This window comes from Phoca vitulina, unplaced genomic scaffold (genome assembly GCF_004348235.1).
Source record: "Phoca vitulina isolate PV1807 unplaced genomic scaffold, GSC_HSeal_1.0 scaffold28, whole genome shotgun sequence".
Classification (NCBI taxonomy): Eukaryota; Metazoa; Chordata; class Mammalia; order Carnivora; family Phocidae; genus Phoca; species Phoca vitulina.
The window spans coordinates 17,009,066-17,031,183 of NW_022589731.1; the positions used below are offsets into that span (position 1 = coordinate 17,009,066).

The following is a 22,118-nucleotide window of genomic DNA, read 5'->3' on the forward strand; positions in this document are numbered from 1 at the left end:
GTTTAAGGAAATAGATTAACTTCAAGCTTGAGTGTTTTACCACTGAGATGCTATACTCTGTCACTGCCGATGTCAGTCATTCTCCAACTCCAGGTTGGCAAGTGCCCCTTCTTTGACCCTTTGAGGAGTGCTTTGTCAAAAGATCAGAGATGTTTACATAAAAATGATTCCCTTAGAATTTAGTTAAACTCAGGGCTGCCTGGGTGGCTCAGTTGGTTAAGCGGCTGCCTTCAGCTCAGGTCATGATCCCAGGGTCCTGGATCGAGCCCCACGTTGGGCTCCCTGCTCAGTGGGGAGTCTGCTTCTCCCTCTGACCCTTCCCCCCAGCTCATGCACACTCTGTCTTTTTCTCTCAATAAAATCTTTAACCAAAAAAAAAAAAAAGAATTTAGGAGAACTCACCAGAGGACATGAATCTAGTGTAAGGTGCCACTGGCTTTTTAATAATGAGCTTTATATCTTTTGCAAACACATATCGCTGGGGGTGCCTGGCTGGCTCAGTGAGAGGAGCATGCAGCTCTTCGTCTCAGGGTTGTGAGTAGGAGCCCCACGTTGGCCACAGAGGTTACTTAAAGAAAAGCGTAAGCATATATCATTGGAAAGTCACTTTGGAAAGTGTTCTGAGTGTCATGAATTTTGATGCCTCTCAAAATAAAATAGACGATTGTGCTATTGTACCTTTTTTGTAAGGTGGTTTTGAGATTGTTTTTTACCAGAATGAGGAACATTTTAGTAACTATAACCTCATATGTGACTTAAAAAAAAAGAATGGGATTATGAATGCACCCATCAGTCAGTTCGAAAGTCAGCTTTCGTCTGATGAAATGCAGTGTTCATCCTTGCCAGATACTTTTGGGTGGAGACAGACATTCTGACCCTCATGGGAGCAAAGCAGGAAACTTCCTGCATTAAGTATTCTCCAGGCATCGCTTTGGTGTGCACGCCAGGCTGCTGAACAATTTCAGAAGAGACTCGTTGAGTCACTGGGTTCCAGCATAGGGCAGTCCGCTCTGGGAACTGCTGTACCTTTGTAGGGTCGGCCTTCGGCACCTTCACAGGCAGCAACGTTTTGAAAACCTGTGCTTTCACCCTGTGTCCGTGCTCGAGGCCCTTCCAGGTTGTTGCCGATGCTGGCTGGGCTCCCTTGAAGTTGTGTTAGGTGTGCTTTTGTTTTTGTCGCTGCCCCAGCCCTGCCAGTGGCTTCGGCACCGCCGCTTCCCCTCCGTGTGACCCTGACCGCCCTGTGCCGAAGCCTGAAGCTGTGCGGCGCTTTCCCGTGTCTGTGCCCGACGTGCTCGCTCACGCCGCAGAAGTGGCAGCGTCTCCTTCCTTCCGAGACAAACTTAGTTATGAAGGAAATGGAGGGAACTTCAGGGGTGGTTTTCCTTTTAGTTCGGCTCCTGGTTCGAGGTTAAAGAGGTTTGCGAATGTAATCAAAATGTTTGGAAAGCTTTTCTGTCCCCCTTTAATTTAAAATTTGAATCTACCAAAGCCAGGGTAGCTTTTTCTTAAAGTGACTACAGAATTGGAGCCCATCATTAACACCATACTTGAACATCTGACCTGCAGACAGATTTTAGATGACATTTTCTTTTCAAGTTTTCAAGAAAAAAAAAAAAAAGTCATTCCTACCCAGTCTGTAGTGCTGCAGCCTCAGCCAGAAAGGGAAAATTTTTGAAATAGTAACAGGGAAGTTCAATATTAACCTTTAAAGTCAGAACAACATTCGATACATGTTAAAGAATAAAAGTGGTGGTGTGTGTAACTATGGACTTAGCAAAAAGATGTCTATGTGTTTATCTCCAGTTGCATGCTGACTTGGTCTTGGAAAAATATGTTTGATATATTTTTATTCTGGGGAATTAGAAATAGAGTTTGGACTTACTGATATGGGATAAAAATCATTTTAGGTCATATGCAGTGATATATTTAATAAATTTCCTTTAATCCTCCTTAATAACAAGTAGAAAATATCCTAAAATACTGGTTCAAATCTGTCAGTTTTCTTAGAACAGCTTAGATGGCCCGCTTCCTTCCCCTCCGCCCTCGTGTTTGCATTTGTCTCAGCCCCCCCCGCCTCAGTAAAGGGGAAGGCCAGACACACGTAGAAGAAGAGGAACTCTGTTTTTGAGTTGGAGAACCCTTCTTGTCTGGTGTCTTATCAGGGTCATAAAACAGCATAAAGAAATCATAATACGTTTTTTAGCAGCCTCTAGAAGGAGTCCAAGAGGGTGAGACTTGTTTAATAGCATTCCAGTTTATTGCAGTTTCCACACACTTTACATAGTATCCGCAGGGTGTTCGAGACTGTCCAGTCCAACTTCCTCACAGCTGCTCAGGCCAATGCCGAACAACACATTTTTCGTAAGGGAGCACTCGTAGAAAGAAACTTTCTATAATCAGATTTATACACAGACCTTGCCTCTTCGTCTGCCTCTGCTTTCTACTCATTTCCAGTGGTTTTCATCTGGGCTATTTGGAAATGTGTCAGGATGTGCAGGTGTGTTTGGGGGGCATCTGGGGGGTTACTAAACAGCATGCAGTGCAGTGAACAACCTGGACAGTGAATAATGGTGTTGCCCAAAATGTCAGTCGTGTCCCTTGTCTTCCCTTCCCCCGCTCCCCCATTGCATCACAGTGATGAAATCACCCGAGCAGGGTCCTCTCCTTCCCCGACTGCCTGCTCACCGTGCCGTGGGCCACCAGGTGAGGGAGGAGCAGTTTTCCTACTGTTCTTCTTGGCTCTTGGGTTCCTGATTTCCTGCACTGCTGTCACATAGGCAGCCAGCAGTCTGGGTGTGTTTCTGTTGAACACCTCAGACAGCTGTAGCCCAGAGTAAGCAGAACGAGTGCGAGAGAAGGAGCAGTGATGCCAGCTGCCTTTCCATTCTAATTGTAATTTCCGGAAGTGAGTGAGCTCTTGTAGGTGAGTTTCTCCAGCTGGGAGACGATCACCTATTACTTTTTCATGGTTGATCTTTGCCTTTGAGAAGAAAGATCTAAATTCATTTGAAGGTAGGAGGGAATAGAGTTCACTTTCAGTTTGTTCCTGCTCATGGGGATGCTATCAACAATGTTTGGTTTTGGAGAAATAACACATATGTTATTAAAAATCAAACATACAGAAACTAGCATTTAGAGGCTTCCACTGCCAAATCTGGGGCAGTTTGAGCATCGTAAAGAATAACAGTTGTATTGGTATCAGTGTATCGTAAAGAATAACAGTTGTATTGGTATCAGTGTTGGACTTTTTTTTTTTTAATCCATTATTCCATAGTAATATTCACAAAGAGGAAGGGGCCTGGGCAGGAAGGGAAAGCTCATTTTTACAGAAGAATGCCTATTGATAAATGTAGACAGAGTGATGGAATTAGAAAATCACCAATTCCAATTCCTAATGTAACAGGTGATTCAAGCCAGGATCATTAGTGGGTGTCAGATTACTGGGTGGAAGGGTGTTGGGAAATAGGAAATTCGGTCTCACAGTATCTCGCCATAATTGTGAAGGGGAGAAAGGTGCCCTGACTAGGAGAGAGCCCATGAGTTCACCTTAACTAGATGATCAGATAGTGTTACCAGGAGGCCAACTGACATGCTCCCTCTGGTGGGATGCAGTAGGAAGTACGCAACCCCTGTGTCGTGTTCTTGCCCAAAATGTTTAGCCTGAGTCTGAATGCTCAATGGAGATCATTTCCTAGGACATTGAACAGACCAGGACTTTTCAAAAATGAAAACGTTGTGTAAGACCAAAGACAAAAAGGTGAGCGGACTGGTGTCGGTTGAGGGAGACTCAGGAGACACGAGCAGCCAGTGGAGGCAGAATACAGCTCTCAGGAGAGGGAGCAACCAGAGGGCCTCTGAACGTGGGCCGCAGTTTAAGTGATTGTAATGAATCAATATTAAAACTCTTGGGTGCAAGCAAAAAGTAATATTAAAAATATTTCTGACCATTTTCTGACTCTGAAATTGGAAAGTCCACATAAGATATTTTATCTATGATTTAATACTTAGCTGACTACATAGAATGACGTTTTCTAAAGCAGTGCTAACAGAAATGTAATGTGAGCCGCGTATGTTTACATTTTCTGGTACCCACTATAAAAAAGTGAAAAACAGATGAAATTAATCTTAATAAAACTTTTATTTAGGGGCCCCTGGGTGGCTCAGTTAGTTAAGTGTCTGCCTTTGGCTCAGGTCATGATCCCAGGGTCCTGGGATCGAGCCCCACATCAGGCTCTGTGCTCAGCAGGAAGCCTGCTTCTCCCTCTCTCCCTTGTCCTGCTCTCACTCTCTCTCTCTCTCAAATAAATAAACAAAATCTTTAAAAAATAAAATGTGAATGGGGGGTGCCTGGGTGGCTCAGCCGTTAAGCATCTGCCTTCGGCTCGGGTCATGATCCCAGGATCCTGGGATCGAGCCCCACATCGGGCTCCCTGCTTGGCGGGAGGCCTGCTTCTCCCTCTCCCACTCCCCCTGCTTGTCCTGCTCTCGCTCTCTCTCTCTGTCAAATAAATAAATAAAATCTTTAAAAAAAAATTTTATTTAACCCAGTATATCCAGAGTTTTATCATTTCAACATATAGTCAGTATTAAAAATTACTAATGAGATATTTCACAGTTTTGCATGCTCAGTTTTCAAAATCCAGGGTGTATTTAACATCAGAACACGGATCATGGGGTGCCTGAGTGGCTCAGTGGTTAGGTGGCTGCCTTCGGCTCGGGTCCTGGGATCGAGCCTCGCGTTGGGCTCCCTGCTCAGCGGGGAACCTGCTTCTCCCTCTCCCTCTGCCTGCTGCTTTCCTCTGTCAAATAAATAAATAAAATCTTTAAAAAAAACAAAAACAAAAACATGGATCAATTTAGGGGACACATTTTCAGCAGAAATATTTAAGCTGTATTTAGATTTTATAAAACTGACAACTGAAAAAGTAGTTATGTATTCCTGAGTAGACATAAAAGTTACCCAATGACTGAATCAAGTATTAATTTTAAAATTTAAGTTAGTTAAAATTAATTAAGGTTAATTAGTTAAAATTAATTAAGTCCTAAAGAACTCTTATCAGACTGAGTGTCTGACCGAGTGGGGCTATCTGTGTAAGGTAGTCACAGCACAGTCGCCTGGGCGCTGGGACCTTCGGGTCTTCTGCTTCCTCGCGTTAGAACATATTGAAAGAGAAGCAAATCTTGTTTACTGTGTCCTAAGTAAGCCCACTGCTGCATGTAGAGGATGCTAGGGCCCATAGTCTAGGGAGATAAGAGCTGCCCTTGTAAGTGAGACCTGAGGATACCTTTGATCAGAGGTGACCTGATCCCTCTAGTAACAAGCTCAAGGTTGATGGGCTGTGTTAGCTGAATAGTCTCAGAAAAGCAAAGATAAACGGTATAAGATGATACAGGTAAATACTACTTTTAGTATTTTAAAATAATGAGCTTTATTAATATCTGTTGAGTCGTTGCATTGAACCTTTTATTCACATAGGACCAGTGTTTTTATACCGTACAGGACACTTAAATTTTAAAAAGGTGAAGAAAGAGCTATTAATCAGTTTGAATGAAGAGAATCTCTCCACTCTTAGCCCGTTTGTCTTTAAGCACTGATGACACTGAATATACTCAGTTGCCACCAGATTTATACTTTGTTCTCTGTTGACTTCTCTGTAAACTTCTATAGCTGAAGCTTCACAGTAAAACTATAAAATTCTATTTTATTAAAAGAAAGAACTTATTTAATTATTTTTATCTAGAGCCTGTGTGGTGCCCCTATCTCCTTGTTCCAAGGGCCTCCCTTGCCTTGAAAGCTTTCTTATTACACCAGCCGTGGAATGGACAGTATTCTTTGGACATTTCTCAGGTGTAAGTTTTTACCATTTTTATTTTCCTTTCTTAATTTGCTTGGGGTTGAAGGGCACCCATGAAAACCAGCAGGCGCCTGTACTTTGGGATTTAAAAGGATTGGAACCGTAAAAACAAGCTGAGGCAGAGACAGCAGACACACTGAAAGAATCCTTCATCTGCCTCTCTGGGGCCTTTGGGAGTGGGCAGGCGTGGGGAGCTGGGGTATGTGAGCTACTCTGGGCGGCTGTGGTCTGAACACGGGTATGGCATGATGAGTGTGAAGAGGGCCACTTAGGCCAAAAGGAATTTGAGGCCAGGCTTCAAATTCTTTTTTTAAAAGCAGTACGAGGGGTGCCTGGATGGCCTAGTCGGTTAAGGGACCAGCTCTTGATTTCAGCTCAGGTCATGATGTCAGGGTCCTGGGATGGAGCCCCACATAGGCTCCATGGAGTCTGCTTGTCCCTCTACCTGTGATCCTCCTCCTGTGCTCGCTCGCTTGCTCGCTCTCAAATAAATAAAATCTTTTAAATTGGCAAGAATGAGCTTATTGCAGAGATATTTTCTGTTTTATGAATCTCACTGCCTCATTACAAAAACACATTCACAGTAACTATTATTAGTTAATAATAGTTATTAGTTAAACCCACTAGTGTTACTGAACTTATGCCATGTGGAGAGCACAGATAGGCATGGGTTAGGGGAATACAAAAAATAATGTTGATGAGGTATCTGTTTTCCAAGAAGTATCTACTTGGGAGAAATGAATGTCCGTTTTGCAGAGGAGAAAGAACAAACTGCTTTAGTCATTGCTAGGTTTCTTATTAACATGAATCTAAGCATGATAGTTTTTAGAGCCCACTGATAAATTTTCTGGTTTCTTGAAAGCCAGAGAGACGTGCTTTACTCATTTCTTTGTTTTAACTAAATAAGATAAAAGCAGACATCAAAGGTGGTTGGTGGGTTCTTGAGTAGTTGCTGTTTGGTCTATAACTAGCTTTTTAAACCAGGGACTGCAAAGAGGTTATTTCTATATTGGTACAACTTTTTTTCTGGTGAAGAAATGCATGATTGTAAGTGAAGAGAGAATGAGCTTATTCAAAATCTTTTCTGTACAGTGATTATCCAGAAAATGAAGAAATAAAGAATCTCCTTCAAGAGCAGCTGAATTCATTGTCAAAGTAAGCACCCCAGCTATGTTTTAATAGAGGATACGACTATGAGAAAGAAAATATAATCATTTAGGCTTTTTGAAGTTAAAGTAAGTTGTGTTTTAGAAAATGTTAGTAGTGCAAGGAGAGACCATTCTATTCGAAGGCTTATTTCCCTCGAGAATCTTTGTGTTGTAGAAAACGTAGTTATTTAATAGTTACGGTGACAGCATCTACCTTCACCAAGATCCTAAGTGTTAGATGGCTGTGGTCCCGTGTCAGGGCAGGACTGGAAGCTGTGGTGTGAGCATCCTCGTAGCTCAGCCTGCCTCTACCACAGATGCCCCACGAAGCCTCAAGTTAGAGGCCGTGCACAGCGTGGTTCTTCGGTGGCAGCTGACTTTTCTGAGATAAGTTCTCTGTGTCAGGTGCTATGTGGGCACAATTCTAAGAAATTACTGTGTTCCCTAGAGCCAAGAGCATTTAAAAGTACCTATTGGGAGTAATACTGCAAAGGAAGTAGAAAAATATGGGTCCATGAGTTCTGGGTAAAATAGAATACATTTTTTGCAGTCTTAGAATCTGTCACATGTAATCATAATATTTAATAAATTTACCATGTTTTATTGATGCCAAATTCAAAATAATTATTGTTTTCAGTATCCAAAAGTTAACATTTGTTATTTAAGTGGAGAAGATTTAAAGAGCATCTTTCCGCCCCCGATTTATGAATATTCTGTATGTGGCTGTTTTAGGAATATCAGTTTATAAAAACATGCCTTTCTTCCTTAAATATTTTATTTTTTGGAATAGTTTCTGAATCTGTCTCTTCTAAAGTATATACTGTTCCTGAGGAGTAGCAGAATCATTGCCAACAGTGACATTCTTGTTCCTATAGTTAGGCAGCTATTCGTGTTTTCAAAACCATGAGTTGAACTATTGCAAGAATGTAAGCCAGAATCAGAGCCTCACCCCCCGTACCAGTTCTCTAGGCCTAGACATACTGTAAGCCTTTTAAAGCATTTGTCATTTCAGGGTCATGGCAAAGTGACCTCCTTTGTCAGTTCTGAGCATAGTAACTAGTTCAAAAAGAACAAAATATTTCAGAAATAGCAAAACTCTAAATAGATTAACAATTTTGAGTAGATTTCCCCTTTCAGGAGTATATTGGCCTATATCCTTTATTGTTTGATTAAAAAATTTGGCTTGCCTTTGTCTGGATTCCTGTTTGCAGTGACATCAAGAAACTCTTGCTCGACCCAGAATTCACTCTCCTGCAGAGATGCCTGCTTGTTTCAAGGTAACACTCAGTGTTCTGTGTAAGAGAGAATTTCAGATGAACTCATTTCTCTTATTAAGTGTTTTTAGTTAAGACCAAACAAACCTTTTTAGATTTTAGAACAACATATCAGTTCATCCTTTAGATTTGCTTTACAGTTAATTTTGAAACTAGTAATACAAATAGGAAAAAAAAAATTTTAATATGAGATCTAGGCCTTCTCTACTGAAAAGGCTGCCTCCTACAGACAGCTTTTTAAAATTTGTGTTTTAAAATATCAGCTACAAAGGGCATGTCCTTAATTACACCAATAAGTTATATTTAGAAGCAAAAATCTGTACTTCCTCACCGAACGGTACAGTTGTCACTTACAAAAAAGGCATTTCCATCCATTCCCCAGAGAATAAATTACAGTTATTTCCATACCTTATTTAGCCAGTTTTCCCAGAGGAACTTCTTCCTTAGTGTGAAGCTGTGGTCCAGATTGAAAGGTGTATGTGCTGATGACAAAGCAGGTGATCATTGCCCAGGCCTTGGAACCATCGTGTTGCTCTTAACACAGCACAGAGGGGGTTTGGGTGTGAAGGGGCTGTGCCCTCAGGCGCCTGGATTGTCTGAGACCCAGTAACGGGGCTGCAGAACAGCCTGCTTCCTCCGTCACCCTGCCAGGCACAGGCCAGTGTTCCAGATGGTCTTTCATGTGACAGTGCTGTGCTCCTGGTCCTTGAGGTTTTTGTGGCGAGCCCCTGTCCACGCCCAAGTCTGCTGTGTGTGCTCAGTGGGACTTTGGTGTCACCCTTCTCAGGCTTTATGGCGATGAGTCGGAGCTGCACTTCTGGACCGTTGCTGCCCACTACCTGCACAGCTTGTCCCAGGAAAAGCCAGCAGGCACCCCAGCCTCTAAAGAAACCATGCCTCGGGACAAAGTGAACAACCCGCTGGATATATGTTATGATATACTCTGTGAAAATGCCTATTTTCAGGTATTATATTTCATATATTAAACTCTTTAAAGCTCCCATCTTGGGGCACCTGGGTGGCTTAGTCGTTAAGGGTCTGCCTTCGGCTCAGGTCATGATCCCAGGGTGCTGGGATCGAGCCGCCCATCGGGCTCCCTGCTTGGCTGGAAGCCTGCTTCTCCCTCTCCCACCCCCCTGCTTGTATTCCCTCTTTTGCTGTCTCTCTCTGTCAAATAAAGAAAATCTTTAAAAAATAAATAAAATAAAGCTCCCATCTTGATGACTTATGTCTTTATAAGTATCTTAAATTTGGGAAACTTTCCAGCTAAGTGAAGGTCCACATAACAGAAATGAGTCCGTTGTCACCTCTGCATAAAAAAGGCCTGACTCAGGACTTGAAAAGCTCATAAATGCTTATCGAGTTTTTTAATACACATTAGAATTTTACTATTCTTTATTTTTTTTGTCTTAAAATTGTTAACTTAGAAGGTTCATTTTTATTCTTTCATTTTATTTTCTATAAATAACATATTTCTTTTATTCGGTTTGAATTTTTGTATAAAAAGGTACTTTCACAGTCTTTTCACTGCAGGAGAGTACTTCAGTACATGGAGGGCTGGCTTCTGTAAGCGGGCAAACTCGCACAGAAATGAGAATTCGTTTCAACGTTTTTTTCTAATCAAATTCTTATTACATTGTTGGATTTCTATGAAGTTGATTATCTAATAACCTCAGAAGTCAAAATAATCTTTATAAAAGGATTTTATTAAATATAGTAAATTTTGTCTTAAAATCCGGACTGAATTTTCTTTTTTTTTTTCTACTCTAGAAATTTCAGCTGGAAAGGGTTAATCTACAGGAAGTGAAGCGGTCAACTTATGATCATACAAGGAAATGTACAGACCAGCTACTTCTCTTGGGTCAAGTACGTGCAATTTTTACAACTCTTTTCATGTTTCACGGAGTTGCTAGTTGATTAGCATCATTTAGATCACGCGCGCGCGCACACACACACAGATGGATAGGTAGATCATAGTATTTCCCTGAAAGCATACATATAAATTTAGACTTTATTTCAAAATAAGATGAACAAACCTCGTGAGAAAGCAAAAGTCTGTAGTTGACTAGCTTGGAATTTTGGCTTACGTAATGTCAAATGAGACCTGACTGGTTTGGTTTGGTTTGGTGTCTCTGAATTGACTGATGCAAAACTAGAGTAAGCAGTTTCTTGAGCATCTGTGTAAACCAGACTGTGGTTTTACCTTTGTTCCAAAGAAGCAGGAGGACACTGTTCAAAGCATTGGCAAGCAAGTTTTGAAAGTGAAAGTCTTCTCTAAGCTGTAACTTCAGTATTTCAAATTATGAGTTCAATAAGATGATGTTGGAAGAAAATGGTCTCATAATTGGAAGAACTGTTCCTCTCATTAGACAGACAGAGCTGTGCAGTTGCTATTGGAAACAAGTGCGGATAACCAGCATTATTACTGTGACTCCCTGAAAGCCTGTTTGGTCACAACTGTCACCTCCTCAGGCCCCTCCCAGAGCACCATTAAGCTGGTGGCAACTAACATGATCGCCAATGGCAAACTGGCAGGTAAGGCGTGCTTTGTGGGTGCAATGGTCGGTCCTCTGGAAAATCAGGCCCCTTCCCAGCAAAGCATTTGATTATTAAGATAGTTCTTTTCTTTTTTCTGCGTGCTGGAGAGAAATAGGACGATTGTTGCTAGCTGTTTACATGATGACCACATCATTTAATCATCTGAAGCAGAACACGTGTCACGTGTGAAAGGGGCCGTAGTCATAACCGCCAGGCCCGACGCCGGGCCCGCGCTTTCCCGGGCTGCGGGCTGGACTCTAGCGGCGCTGCCTGCCCTCCTGCCTCCCCTCCTGACTCGAGGGGCAGCGCTCTAAAACTCTGCCGTGGCGTTTTGTTGGAAAATTTCAGTCAAGAGCGTCTGCAGTGGATCAGAAATGCACAGGAGCGGGTGCAGTCACGCGGTGGTGGCTTGTCAGGGAGGGGCCGCGGCGTCACCTGAGGGGCTGCCGTTCTGTCTTCCAGAGGGGGTGCAGCTGCTCTGCCTGATAGACAAAGCTGCAGACGCCTGCCGCTACCTGCAGACATACGGCGAGTGGAACCGGGCGGCGTGGCTGGCAAAAGTAGGTCATTGCCCGAGGTGCCTTGAGCATTTGGGGTAGAGAGTTCAGTCTTGAACTTTGGACTCATGATTTAGCAGCAGTTTTTTGGCTGCAGAGTTGCTATGCAGATATTTTCTTGCAACTCTAAGGCTCCTGTTCTTTATGAGTTTAAATCACATTCTTATGGAGCAATGGATTGCTTTGGTGGCAATTAAGTGAAAGCAGGTGGCCCCTTGCCCTGCTGGGGTGCTGGGGTGTGAGCCCAGACTCCAGCCCCAAGGTGTTGCCAGGTCCCTAGCTCTGCAGGCCTGGATTGTTACCACTGCTGTTCATGGTAAGCAGCAAGGTCAGGGCGTGTGCTAGCAAAGCCAAGCCTAGTGTTGGCTTCACAGGAACAGATCCCATTTTGATTGCATTAGAGTTTTCTTTATATAGTGCAGGATGTCTTTGTAACGTGGGCATCTTTCTCAGGTCCGTTTAAGTTCTGAAGAGTGTGCCGATGTTTTAAAGCGGTGGGTTGACCACCTCTGCTCTCCACAAGTCAACCAGAAGTCAAAGGCCCTCCTGGTCCTCCTCTCCCTGGGCTGCTTTTTCAGCGTGGCTGAGACACTTCACAGGTACACCCAGAGTGCTTCGTGGCTGGTCAGGGGGACGAATACTTCGTGCTCTCTTGAGACTCTGGTGGATGGATGGAACACTCACTGTGTGGAGTGAAAGGAGAAGCTTACCTTTTAGGTTTATAAAAAAAAAAATCCTACAGGGAAAGGAACAGTCCACAGTCCATGTTTAGTCATCTACACTTGGTCTAGGATCTCTATTTTCCTACCAGTATACTCGCCAAACCTAACAGGTATCTATTTAAAAAGAACATAAAAGAAGTCTTCAGAGAATTCAGCTTTGAATAGAACAACTAAGATGAAGGCCAGAGAGCAGTAGGAAGGATGACAGAGAGCGTTGCCCGGGGGAGATGTCCCCTCCAAAAATAATACCTATCACTTAGGGGACATTTTATTTATTTAAAACTAAGGGAGGTTGAGGCAAATATGGCAAAAGACTCCTTGTTAAATCTGGACAGTGGGTATGTGGATACTTGTCCTATCTCTGTAGATTTGTGTGTATTTCAACTATGTCACAGTTTTTGTAAATATTAATTAGGAAGAGCCTGGGGCTGGGGCGCCTGGGTGGCTCAGTTGATTAAGCATCTGACTCTTAATTTCGGCTCAGGTCGTGGTCTCAGGGTGGTGAGATCGAGCCCCGCATCAGGCCCTGCACTCAGCATGGAGTCTCTTTGTCCCTGCACCTCTGCTCCTCCCCCTGCTCTCTCTCTCTCTCTAATAAATAAATAAATAAAATCTTAAAAAATAAAAAAGAAGAAAGAGCCTGGGGTTAGGGACATGAGCATTGTCCCCTGCTTTCCTCTGTGAGCCAGGGCTTGGAAAGGTGCTAGTGTAACTTACTGGCACTCAGATTTCCAGGGAGAATGGGTACAAGTCTTTATACGGAAATACACCCTTGGCTGGGTCTACCCCCAAATGCTGTAAATCACAAAGCTTAACTCACTTTGTTCTCTTGAGCAGCATGAGATACTTCGATAGAGCTGCCTTGTTTGTGGAAGCCTGTCTCAAGTATGGTGCAGTCAGAGTCACTGAGGACACAGATATCCTTTGCTGGGATGATTATGCCAAGGAGGAGACAGGTGGCACGAGTGGGTTCCTCTTAGTCGTACTGCCTGGGCAAGAACTGTATTATATCAGGAATGATCCATACTCAGATTGGCCAAAGTCAGGAAAGAGGGAGAAATGAGAAAGAATCGGGAAGAAGATGGGGGCGTCGCTGGCATCAGCTCTAAGATGGTTGGGGAGGCAGGTGGGGCTGTAAAGGGATGGGACTCCGAATTTTGTGAAGGTTTGTTTGAACGTAAAAAAAGATAAAGGAAATAATTCAGGAAAGGTGTAGGAGCCTGCTACTTTAAAAATAGTACTATTTAAAAGAATGTACTCCATGGAATAAAATTTATATATTTATCTGGAATATACATTCTGGAATAAATAAAAAAGACATTGTTATCCATAGTGACAGTCTAACGTGGAACCAGACAAGGCAGCTCAAAGATATGTGTCATGCCAGCAGGTCACAGTGGCCCCCTGCCGACACCACTTGAGTCACATGTTTTTCTTTGAAAGGATTGGGCTTGAGGATACAGGTCCCAGTTGCTCGTGTTTGCTGAGCTCTGCTTGTTCTCATCACATCTTCTCTTGGACTTACTACATTGTGGCCTCATTTCTACATGTCGGATATTGGTCTTCTCTGTGTGTGTATATATTTTGTTTTGTTTCATCTGTTACAGAAAATGAAACTGAACTTGAACTTAGTGTCCTGTGTCCAGACACTGGTGAAGTTGCCTCCCGTTGGAAGGGGCCATTTGGAATGTCAGAGCACGGGGAAACAGGGCTGTCTGAAACCTAATACCTCCAGGAAGGCTTTGTTAGCAGAACCTCTCACTAAGCTGTATCTGCCCCCAAACCACCCACCACTCAGCCTTTCAGATGCCAGAGGGTATGCACTTGAGTCCTCTTTCTTTTTGTAGTCTTTAGTTGTGTTAGGCTTGGAGATAGTCTAGGAGAATGTTAGCTAGATCTTCCAGAAGGAGATGCTTTGCACTCAGCTCTTGCAAAGGGTAGTAGTGGGGGACACTGCAGATTGAGACCTCGCCTCCTCCAACCAGGAGTCGCCCTCCCCCAGGGAAGCGTGTCCGTGCTCGTCCCCTGCCGCCCTCCCGTGGGCCCGCTCACCCCTCTGAGTAGCCCCACGGAGCTGGTTTCTTCCTGCCTATGGGAGCTTGGTGGCGTGTAATCACATCTCCTTCTGCCCTTCTTTTCCTTGACTGTGACTTACAGAAACTCATCTCTGCTATATATGCTGATTATGCCCGAAGTTTGAAGAACCTCGGTTTTAAACAGGGAGCCGTTCTTTTTGCTTCAAAAGCTGGAGCGGCTGGCAGAGATTTATTGAATGAGCTGGACTCCCCCAAGCAAGAACGGACCGAAGAGTGACAGGCCAGTATGTGCTGGGGAGCCTGGCTTCGCAAGCAGGACAGGGGGCTGGTCTGGCTGTGCTCATGCTCACGCTCGTGGCCACGGTCCGGACTGCTGAGGATGCCGTCCTCCAGGGTCCCCGGGAGCTGCTCACCACTTCTCTGAGGCTGCAGGTGACAGTAGCCAGTGAGCATCTACATAGTCAGGAGCAAGTTCCTCCTCCTGTGTTTATCTCAGAGAAAAACCTCGAATGCTTCAGACTTGGAAAGGCTGTAACATTTTATACTTTCGGAGACAGCTTTAAGAGTCCCTGGAAATACTTTTAATTTTTTTAAAACTTAAAATTCAAGTGACTGAATTGTTTTTCTCATTGACTGAATGGAAAGATATTTGAAAAATCTAATAGTAAGAGAAGTTTGTGAGACTTATTCTCAAATATGTGCTGTGCTTGTGTTTATATACAATCATTCAAGAGACAGAGCAGAGATGTTGAAACAGTGAAGACGACTTACCAAAGCATTCCTTGTTTCTTACCTTGAGAACATGGAACTCGTGATTCTCTGTTTTAGGCAGTTGCTACATTTTGTAATTTCAGGCTCATAGGCTCATAGGGTAATTTTAAGCTTTATGTTTTGTTCTAGTATGTGGGGTCTTGGGTATTTTGAATTTTAAGTCCTCTGATGTATTATATAACCTCCTTTTTGAACTCTCTGTGCTTTAATTTTCTTTGTGTTTGTCCAACAACTGAAATATATGAGATGTGACTTACAAATTATTGCTGTCTGTAACTTACCAAAATGATAAATAAAAAGGAAATTCCGGCCAGGTGTTTGTGTTCCCCAGACTGCCGTGCAGGAGGCCGGGCCTGTGCTGGCCTCTCAGGAGTCATTCCAGCTGCTCACCCTCCAAAGCCCAGGCCGCTCGCTGAGTCCAGAGAAATTGGAGCATAGGAATTCCAGGCGTGGGCCCAGGATTGGACCAAACGCCCTCACCCTGCGCGGATCTGCCTCAGAGTTCCCAAGGGGGCAGGGCTCTCGGAGGTGAGGTGAGGAAGTGGCATTCCTGTCTCCCCTCCTGGATGTCTAGGGTGGCACATCTCCTCACACCCTCCAGATAGAGTCACAGCCTCTACCCTTAGGTATCAACGATCCCCTCCGACAAGGGACTGAGATCCATGGAGAGAATGGGCTTATCCCAGGAATGCCTGTTCCCAGCCCGGCACTTTGGCTAAAGTTCTAGAAGAAATCCAGGATGCATTCACTAGGCCTGTAACTGGCTCACTTTCCTTGTCCTTTCTGTGCCTGGGCAGGTTTACATTGGAATTCCTAAAGGCCATGGGCAAACACAGCCGTCTCTCTATATTGCCTGTGGTTAAATGATTGCCCACATACATTTTGTTTATTCAACCATCAGCTACCTAAAGGAAAAAAAATATGCTGGCCTTAGTAAGCAGAGAGGAAAAAAGAAATCTTACTCTAGAGTGGGACATTTTGAAAATTAAATATGCTTTGGATTTGAGGCCAATGACTAAGTGATGAGGCACTACCTGATGGGGGGATGGAGGAGGGAGAGCAGAGCGCCTGAGGCCGAGGGCCTGAAGTCTGTCCCAGTTCGGTTACCCTTCACAACAAGACGGAGCCCGGTCTGTCAAGATACAGCTGAACTGATATGAACTAGGGTTCCACAGGCAATTTGGGTTGGTTTTTAGCTTTCCCTTCTTCCTTATTTATTTGTTTGACAGCGAACACAAGCAGGGGAAGCGGCAGGCAGCAGGAGAGGGAGAAGCCGGCTCCCCACTGAGCAGAGAGCTTGATCCACTGAGCCACCGGGTGACCCCCCCAACCCCTTCTTGCATATTTATATTTAGCACAGCCAAGTGCAGTTAGGGAAGAGGGTTGTTCCAGACTGCGATGTACTGCCAGAAAGACTGGGCTGGAACAGGTAGTTGAGGATTTAAGATCAGATAAAAAGACATTCCTCAGTCACTGCCTTAAAAATGTAGTCCCGTTTTCTCTGCATTTACGGTATGTTTAAAGCTGAAGTGAAGTGGGCTGATGTGGGGGCAGAGGGAGGAGGGAGAGTTGCCCGGAAAGGGGCCTCTTCACTGTGACTGTCCCTCTAGGTTAAGGGTCTGCAAACTAGCCTGGGGAGCTAATCCCACGCACTGCCTGTTTTGTAAATAAAGTTTTACTGAAACACAATCCTGCCCATCTGCTCTTTGTCTGTGGTTGTTTCCATTCAACAGAGATGAGTAGATGCAGCAGAGACCATATGGTCTGAAAAGCCTAAAATATTTAAATGTCTGGCTCTTTACAGGAAAGTGTTACCCACTCCTACTCAAGGTCCCACGTGCTTGCTTGTGATGAAGTTTCAGGTGTTCAGCTGCCCTGCTGGGCGCAGATCAGTGTGAAGCCCTTGGCGATTTTCCTGTGACCAGGTGCACTAGAACCAACCTCTTTCCAGAAAGATGTTTCAGCTCCATCCCATCTGGCTCCTTTAGAGGCCCAAGTTCCCATGGTGGAAGGTCTAGGAAACCAAAAACGCGGGGTGACCTTAGTTGTATTCCTGACAATTCTGAGGTAAAGGGCATCAATGGATGATAGAAAAATTTAAACCCAAGAGCTGTTTCATATCAACATTTTAAAGCTAATCTAAGGTTTACTGCAGACACCTAACCTGTTCTGCTGTAAAAAACAACAACAAAAAAAACCCTCATTGTATTCCAGTCTTTTGACATCTGAGCGTCATCTTTAAGCCCTACTCCTTCAGGCAGGGTAGAAGCTGAAAAACGCTTCTGTCCTAGGCCAGCGGCCGGCACTGCCGGTGCCGATGTGAATCCACAGGGTGCGCGCGTTTATGACCATCCCACCTGGGGAGAGAGTCCTGGGTCAGGGGCACTGCAGTGACTGATGGCTCAGGCTGCATCTAATCCATGTGGAGGACCCAGGAAGTGGAACAGCGACCAGAAGTGAAGCATGGACGAGTCTGCAATACGATCAAATGGAAGAGCTCGGGAAGAAACTGGCAAACCGCTAAACTTGCACAGACATGTGGAAGGGAGTGAGGAAAGGAGGAGGCCCGAGAAACAAGATTTCTCGGGCTGATCTGTGGGAAATGACCGAGAGTTTTCTTGATAACTACCTGTCCAACAACAACATTCAGTTCTGCAGATTGTTGGCTTCCTAGTGGTCTTCTAGAATGCATGTCAATCGGGAATTTGAACGACAGGCCCTCGCTTGTCTTAAATTGCTGATCTTCGCCAGGAGTCGGCCAAGGAAAAGACAGGGTGTCCTGTCAAGCAGCTAGGAAGCTGTCCCAAGAGGATAGTGTTCTAGCAAGACTCCACGGCAGGTTAATCCAAATGGTGGTAAGAATCTGATCTAAGTTCGTGCTTTGGGAAATGCCGATGCACATGGCAGAGGGTCTGCTGGAGCCATACTCTGGCCAACAGAATAATTCTACCGAATCTTGGATTTTGCCTTTTGCCTCTGAACCCACTCAGTGGTGCTTGTGAACGAACACCAGGGTCTGAAATGTGGAGTCAAGGGGAGGGTGGAGCGTGGGACAGTGTGTCCTGCCATCAGGCTGCCTGCCCTCACCTGTAAGAAGGTAGCCATGCTGGTGACCTCTCGAGGTGGGAGACAGAAGGATGGCAGATGCAGGGGCTTGTCAGTCTAGAGGGTGCTCCAGACCCCAGTCATGATCCAGAGCAGGCGCGGTCTCACCGCTTCTCCGCTCGCTGGAGATGGATGGGGTCACTTTGCTCACGACCCAGAGCCCTGCTGCCTGGCACTGTAGGCTGGAGCTGGGATTCGGACACAAAGAAGGAAAGGGGGACTCTTCACTTCTCGAACCTCACCCACTATGGCATTGTGGAAAACTTGTGAGCAGAAAGCACTTCATCTGGAGCCCAGCGGGTTGCAGTCTTTCTCTTGAGGCAGCTCTAGAAACCTCCAGCAGCTTCCAGCATTTCTGAAAATCTCCCCCGTGCAGCACATCTCCTGCCTGAGACTCAGATTCCCCTTCCTACATCCCAGTCTTTGTTGCTGCCCCATCCCCTGCCCCGTCGCTTACCCGGGAGGACCACCACACTCCAAGTACTTGGAGAGCCACCACCAAGGCACTTCTGGAAAACAAGGTAGGACTGGGGCTGGAGGGGGCAGGGGGTAAAGAGCAACCCCGGGCACAAGGGGAAGTTCACCCTGACCGGAGAAGGGCTGAACAGAACCAACTGGGGGTGACCATAAAAGGACACTCCTCAACAACAGGAGACAGACCAGGGACGGTGCACCGCAGGTGTGGGGGACTCAGGGATGAGGGGGAGCAGGTTGACGCCCCAGAAGCTCCCACGAGGTGGTATCAGCCCTGCAAGGTGCAAGCAGCCCTGCAGAATAGGGCCAGCAAGCATGAGCCTGGGGTGTCCAGGCAGATGAAACAACACAGGAAAAGGTGTGGTCATGAGAACGGGCCTGGAGCAAACACCAGCAGCTGGTTGCATCTTTCGGGAGCGCTGGAGCACGTCCCCCGGGCCGGGTGGGCCCCCGTATGCTCCATGTGACTGGCTTTTTGGGAAAAGCCAGAGAGGGGGCTGGATTTAAGTCAAAGCTGGTGGAAGGCTGAGACAGCCCATGTGATGGGGACAGCCACACACTTAGGTCCTCTCAGGAAGGGTCTGGCCCAGGCGGGCACAGCCGGATACGGCTGTGGAGACGGCTTCTGAGACCAGCCTGGCCCAGCCTGAGCCCTCGCCCCTCCGGCGCAGGAAGCCTTCCCACCTGCCTGTGTCCTCAGGTGGCCCCCTTGACTCTGCAGAGTGTTCTAGAAGGGTTACCAACAGGTGTTGAGCAATCACATTGGAAAGTTTCCACCTTTCCTGACAGGCATTCTTCTCATCACTTTTCATTTCCTTTAGCAAATGCACATGGGTGTTTTACTTAAATGCAATTCTCTGAAAACTTTTCTAAGTGGAGTGTTTAGTTTGATGACATCTTCTATTGTAGTTAATGAATACAGAAAAAAAGCACTTTCGAGAAAGAAATGATGTGTCCTTGTTTTGTATTTTCTTTTCTGAAATCTGTAGGTACCAAGAGACAACCTCTGTCCTACAAAGCCAGTGGTGGGGAAGGTGGGGTGAGCTCTGTCACCTGCCCCCTCGCAGCTGCTCTGTCCTACCAGCGCCTGCCCCGCCCCAGCCCACCCCAGCTCTGAACTCCAGCTCTGCCATTTGCTGGTTGTGAGACCCTAACAGGTTAATCTAGCATTCCCATGCCTCAGTTTCCTCATCGGTACAGTGAGCTTGATGACAGTGCTTCCCTCATGGAGTCCTAAAGCTCTTGGCATGATGAATATTGGGTCTCATTATAAAGCAAATGCCGCTTTATCCCTCTGATCATTAGACTCATCAGTGGTTGCAGCTGTTTTGGGGAAGACCGTTGTCAGCGGGAATGTGGAGGCCTCTCATTTGTTGCCCAAAGCCCAGGTCCCTAAATCAAACAACCCTCCCTTTTGGATGGTGGCCTCTCCAGGGCCCTGTCCTCATTTCCTGCTCACATTAAGATCTAGTAACCCTGAACCCCACATGGAAGGGTGGTGGCTCTCTCACTGCTTCCCCCTCTCCCGGGGACTCTCCTCACCTGGGGGCGAGGCTGGGTTCAGCCCGTAAGCTAGGCAGAGGAAGAAGGCCTGGCAATCAGCAGGAGCAAGATTTAAAGAACTATCTTCTTAGCATCGGCTGTTGGAAAGAATGTCTTTTTCAAAACATTTTAAATTTTTTTGTTGTTGTTTAAAAAATGTGAATTTTTAAATGCTTTTTGAATGCTCCAAGTAGATTTATTTGCAGCACTGGAAGAGGTTATACCATTTTGGTTTGGAGCACTCTCCTTTCGTAAGGAAGCTACTGAAGAATGCTATTGCTTTGTTTTCTGTCCTTATTTTTAATGAATAGCAGGTGCTCTGGGGGGACTGAAACCTCACCTGTGGGCTGAAAATCTAAATGTCCGTGTGCAGCGCCCGCTTCATCCCTTCGTCACGGGCCTTGGGACAGACATGGCTTCCTCCCGCCACCACGGAGGTGGCTCTGTTCCCAAGTACAATGAGGGCAGAGGACAGTGTTTGCTCCCCATCCTCGCGAGGGCAGGGCCTGTGACCGCTGGTCCCTGGAGTCCTGGTCTCGGTGATTCTCCTGTTCAGGCCACTTGCACTGTTTGGTCTACATGGGAGTCCTGGTGGGATTAAATTCAGTCGACGAATCTCCAGCAGCCTCATGGGCCCACGTGTTATGGACAAAGACTAAAACCAGGCAGGGCTTCTGATGTCATGAGTGGTGGGGACGCCGCCTGCTCTTGCAGGGGGAGGAGCGGGGGAGACCGCAGAGACAGGTCCAGAGAGGCTGCTCCCTTTGCTTGCATTTGCCTCTAGGCCCATCCCTCCCCACGCCATCCCCCTTCCCCCTTTCCTGTCCCCAAACGCCAGCCACTTGGCAGCTGGCCCTCCTAGCAGAAAATTGAGCCTCAGGAGGCCACTGGAGGCTACTAGGACACTAAATGGAGAAGCAAGTCCCTACTAAAGCAGAGTGGCTGGAGCTCACTGCCCCACTCCCAGAGAGGGGTAAAGGCTAGTCCGATCGTCCATAAAGACCCAGCTCCCATCCGAAGACCCAGGGCGGGAGCAGCTCACTTCTGCCCTTGGAGAACCAGTGGCTGGATGGGGGCCCGGGGAAGACCACCCTTTGTGAGCCTGGGTCTGGTCCGAGCAAATGCCGCTTTATCCCTCTGATCATTAGACTCATCAGTGGTTGCAGCAACTTGATTCTAATACCATGGTTGCAGTGGAGGGAAATGGAAGCGCCATGCTTGGGAGGAGAGCGGCCAGTAGCTTTTTACAAAGTAGTCGCCATGCTTGGAGAGTCTCAGGGCTGCATGGGCAGCCCAGCCCCTGGGCTCCCGGACCTTGGGACTGTGATCCCGGCAGAGGGAGAGCCCACGGCTGTCCTCCCACGCCTGAGCCACGCACAGAGCCCACTGGGAGGACTGCTGGCTCTCCTGTAGGGGCTGAATGGTGTCCCAAAATGCATGTCCCCCTGGAACCTCAGAACGTGCCCTTATTTAGAAATAGAGTCTTCGCAGACCTTGGTGATTAGATCATCAATCCATGTCTGGTGTCTACAATAAGAGGAGAGGACACACAGAGGAGGTGGCCCTGGGAAGAGATTGGACAGATGCAGCCGCCGGCTGAGGAACACCAAGGTGGGGCAGAAGCCTCTAGAAGCCAGGGAGCCTCCAGAACTGTGAGAGAATACATTTCCGCTGCTTTCAGCCCCCAAGTGTGTGGTGGTCTGTTACGGTGGTCCTAGGACTCGAACACGCCGCCACTGACCAAAACCGAGGACCCAGAATCCCTCAGGGACTCCCTGTTGCAGGGCCCGCAACCCCTCCTCCCAGAATAGTGGGAATTCCGACTCTACTCTCCTGGCGGGTGGCCTCTAGCTTGCTTTTGTTCTCTCAGAGTCTGCTTTCCAGAAGGAAAAGAAAGGCTTCCAGTTGTAATTCCGGAGCTGGAAATTCTATTTCCCACCGGCTTTCCCGAGCCGGGCTCTCGGCCTTCGGTGTTCAGCGCCGGGGTCTCAGCCGCTGTCACCACGCGCTGTGGGCACGTCTTTCTGCTGCTCGCTGCTGATCGGACCAACTACAGGCACCAACAGTTCCTAAGCCCACAGCCCAGGAAAGTC

At 46.3% G+C, this 22,118-nt stretch overlaps 1 protein-coding gene across 2 annotated transcripts in view; it reads left to right on the top strand.

The window, feature by feature from the left end:
- WDR11 (WD repeat domain 11) overlaps positions 1-16,173 on the top strand; it is a 57,924-nt gene extending 41,751 nt beyond the window's left edge. Inside the window, exons 20-30 of one of the 2 annotated variants that reach the window (XM_032423072.1) lie at positions 5,745-5,853; positions 6,951-7,013; positions 8,218-8,283; positions 9,068-9,245; positions 10,051-10,146; positions 10,650-10,815; positions 11,281-11,378; positions 11,829-11,974; positions 12,935-13,062; positions 13,705-13,865; positions 14,255-14,306. In XM_032423072.1, the coding sequence (XP_032278963.1) occupies positions 5,745-5,853; positions 6,951-7,013; positions 8,218-8,283; positions 9,068-9,245; positions 10,051-10,146; positions 10,650-10,815; positions 11,281-11,378; positions 11,829-11,974; positions 12,935-13,062; positions 13,705-13,823 (1,169 nt within the window). In that variant the 3' untranslated portion in view covers positions 13,824-13,865; positions 14,255-14,306. Of the gene's footprint in view, positions 1-5,744; positions 5,854-6,950; positions 7,014-8,217; positions 8,284-9,067; positions 9,246-10,050; positions 10,147-10,649; positions 10,816-11,280; positions 11,379-11,828; positions 11,975-12,934; positions 13,063-13,704; positions 13,866-14,252 lie in introns of both variants that reach the window. The other variant, XM_032423073.1, reaches the window with a different exon arrangement.
- Positions 16,174-22,118: the final 5,945 nt, after the last annotated feature.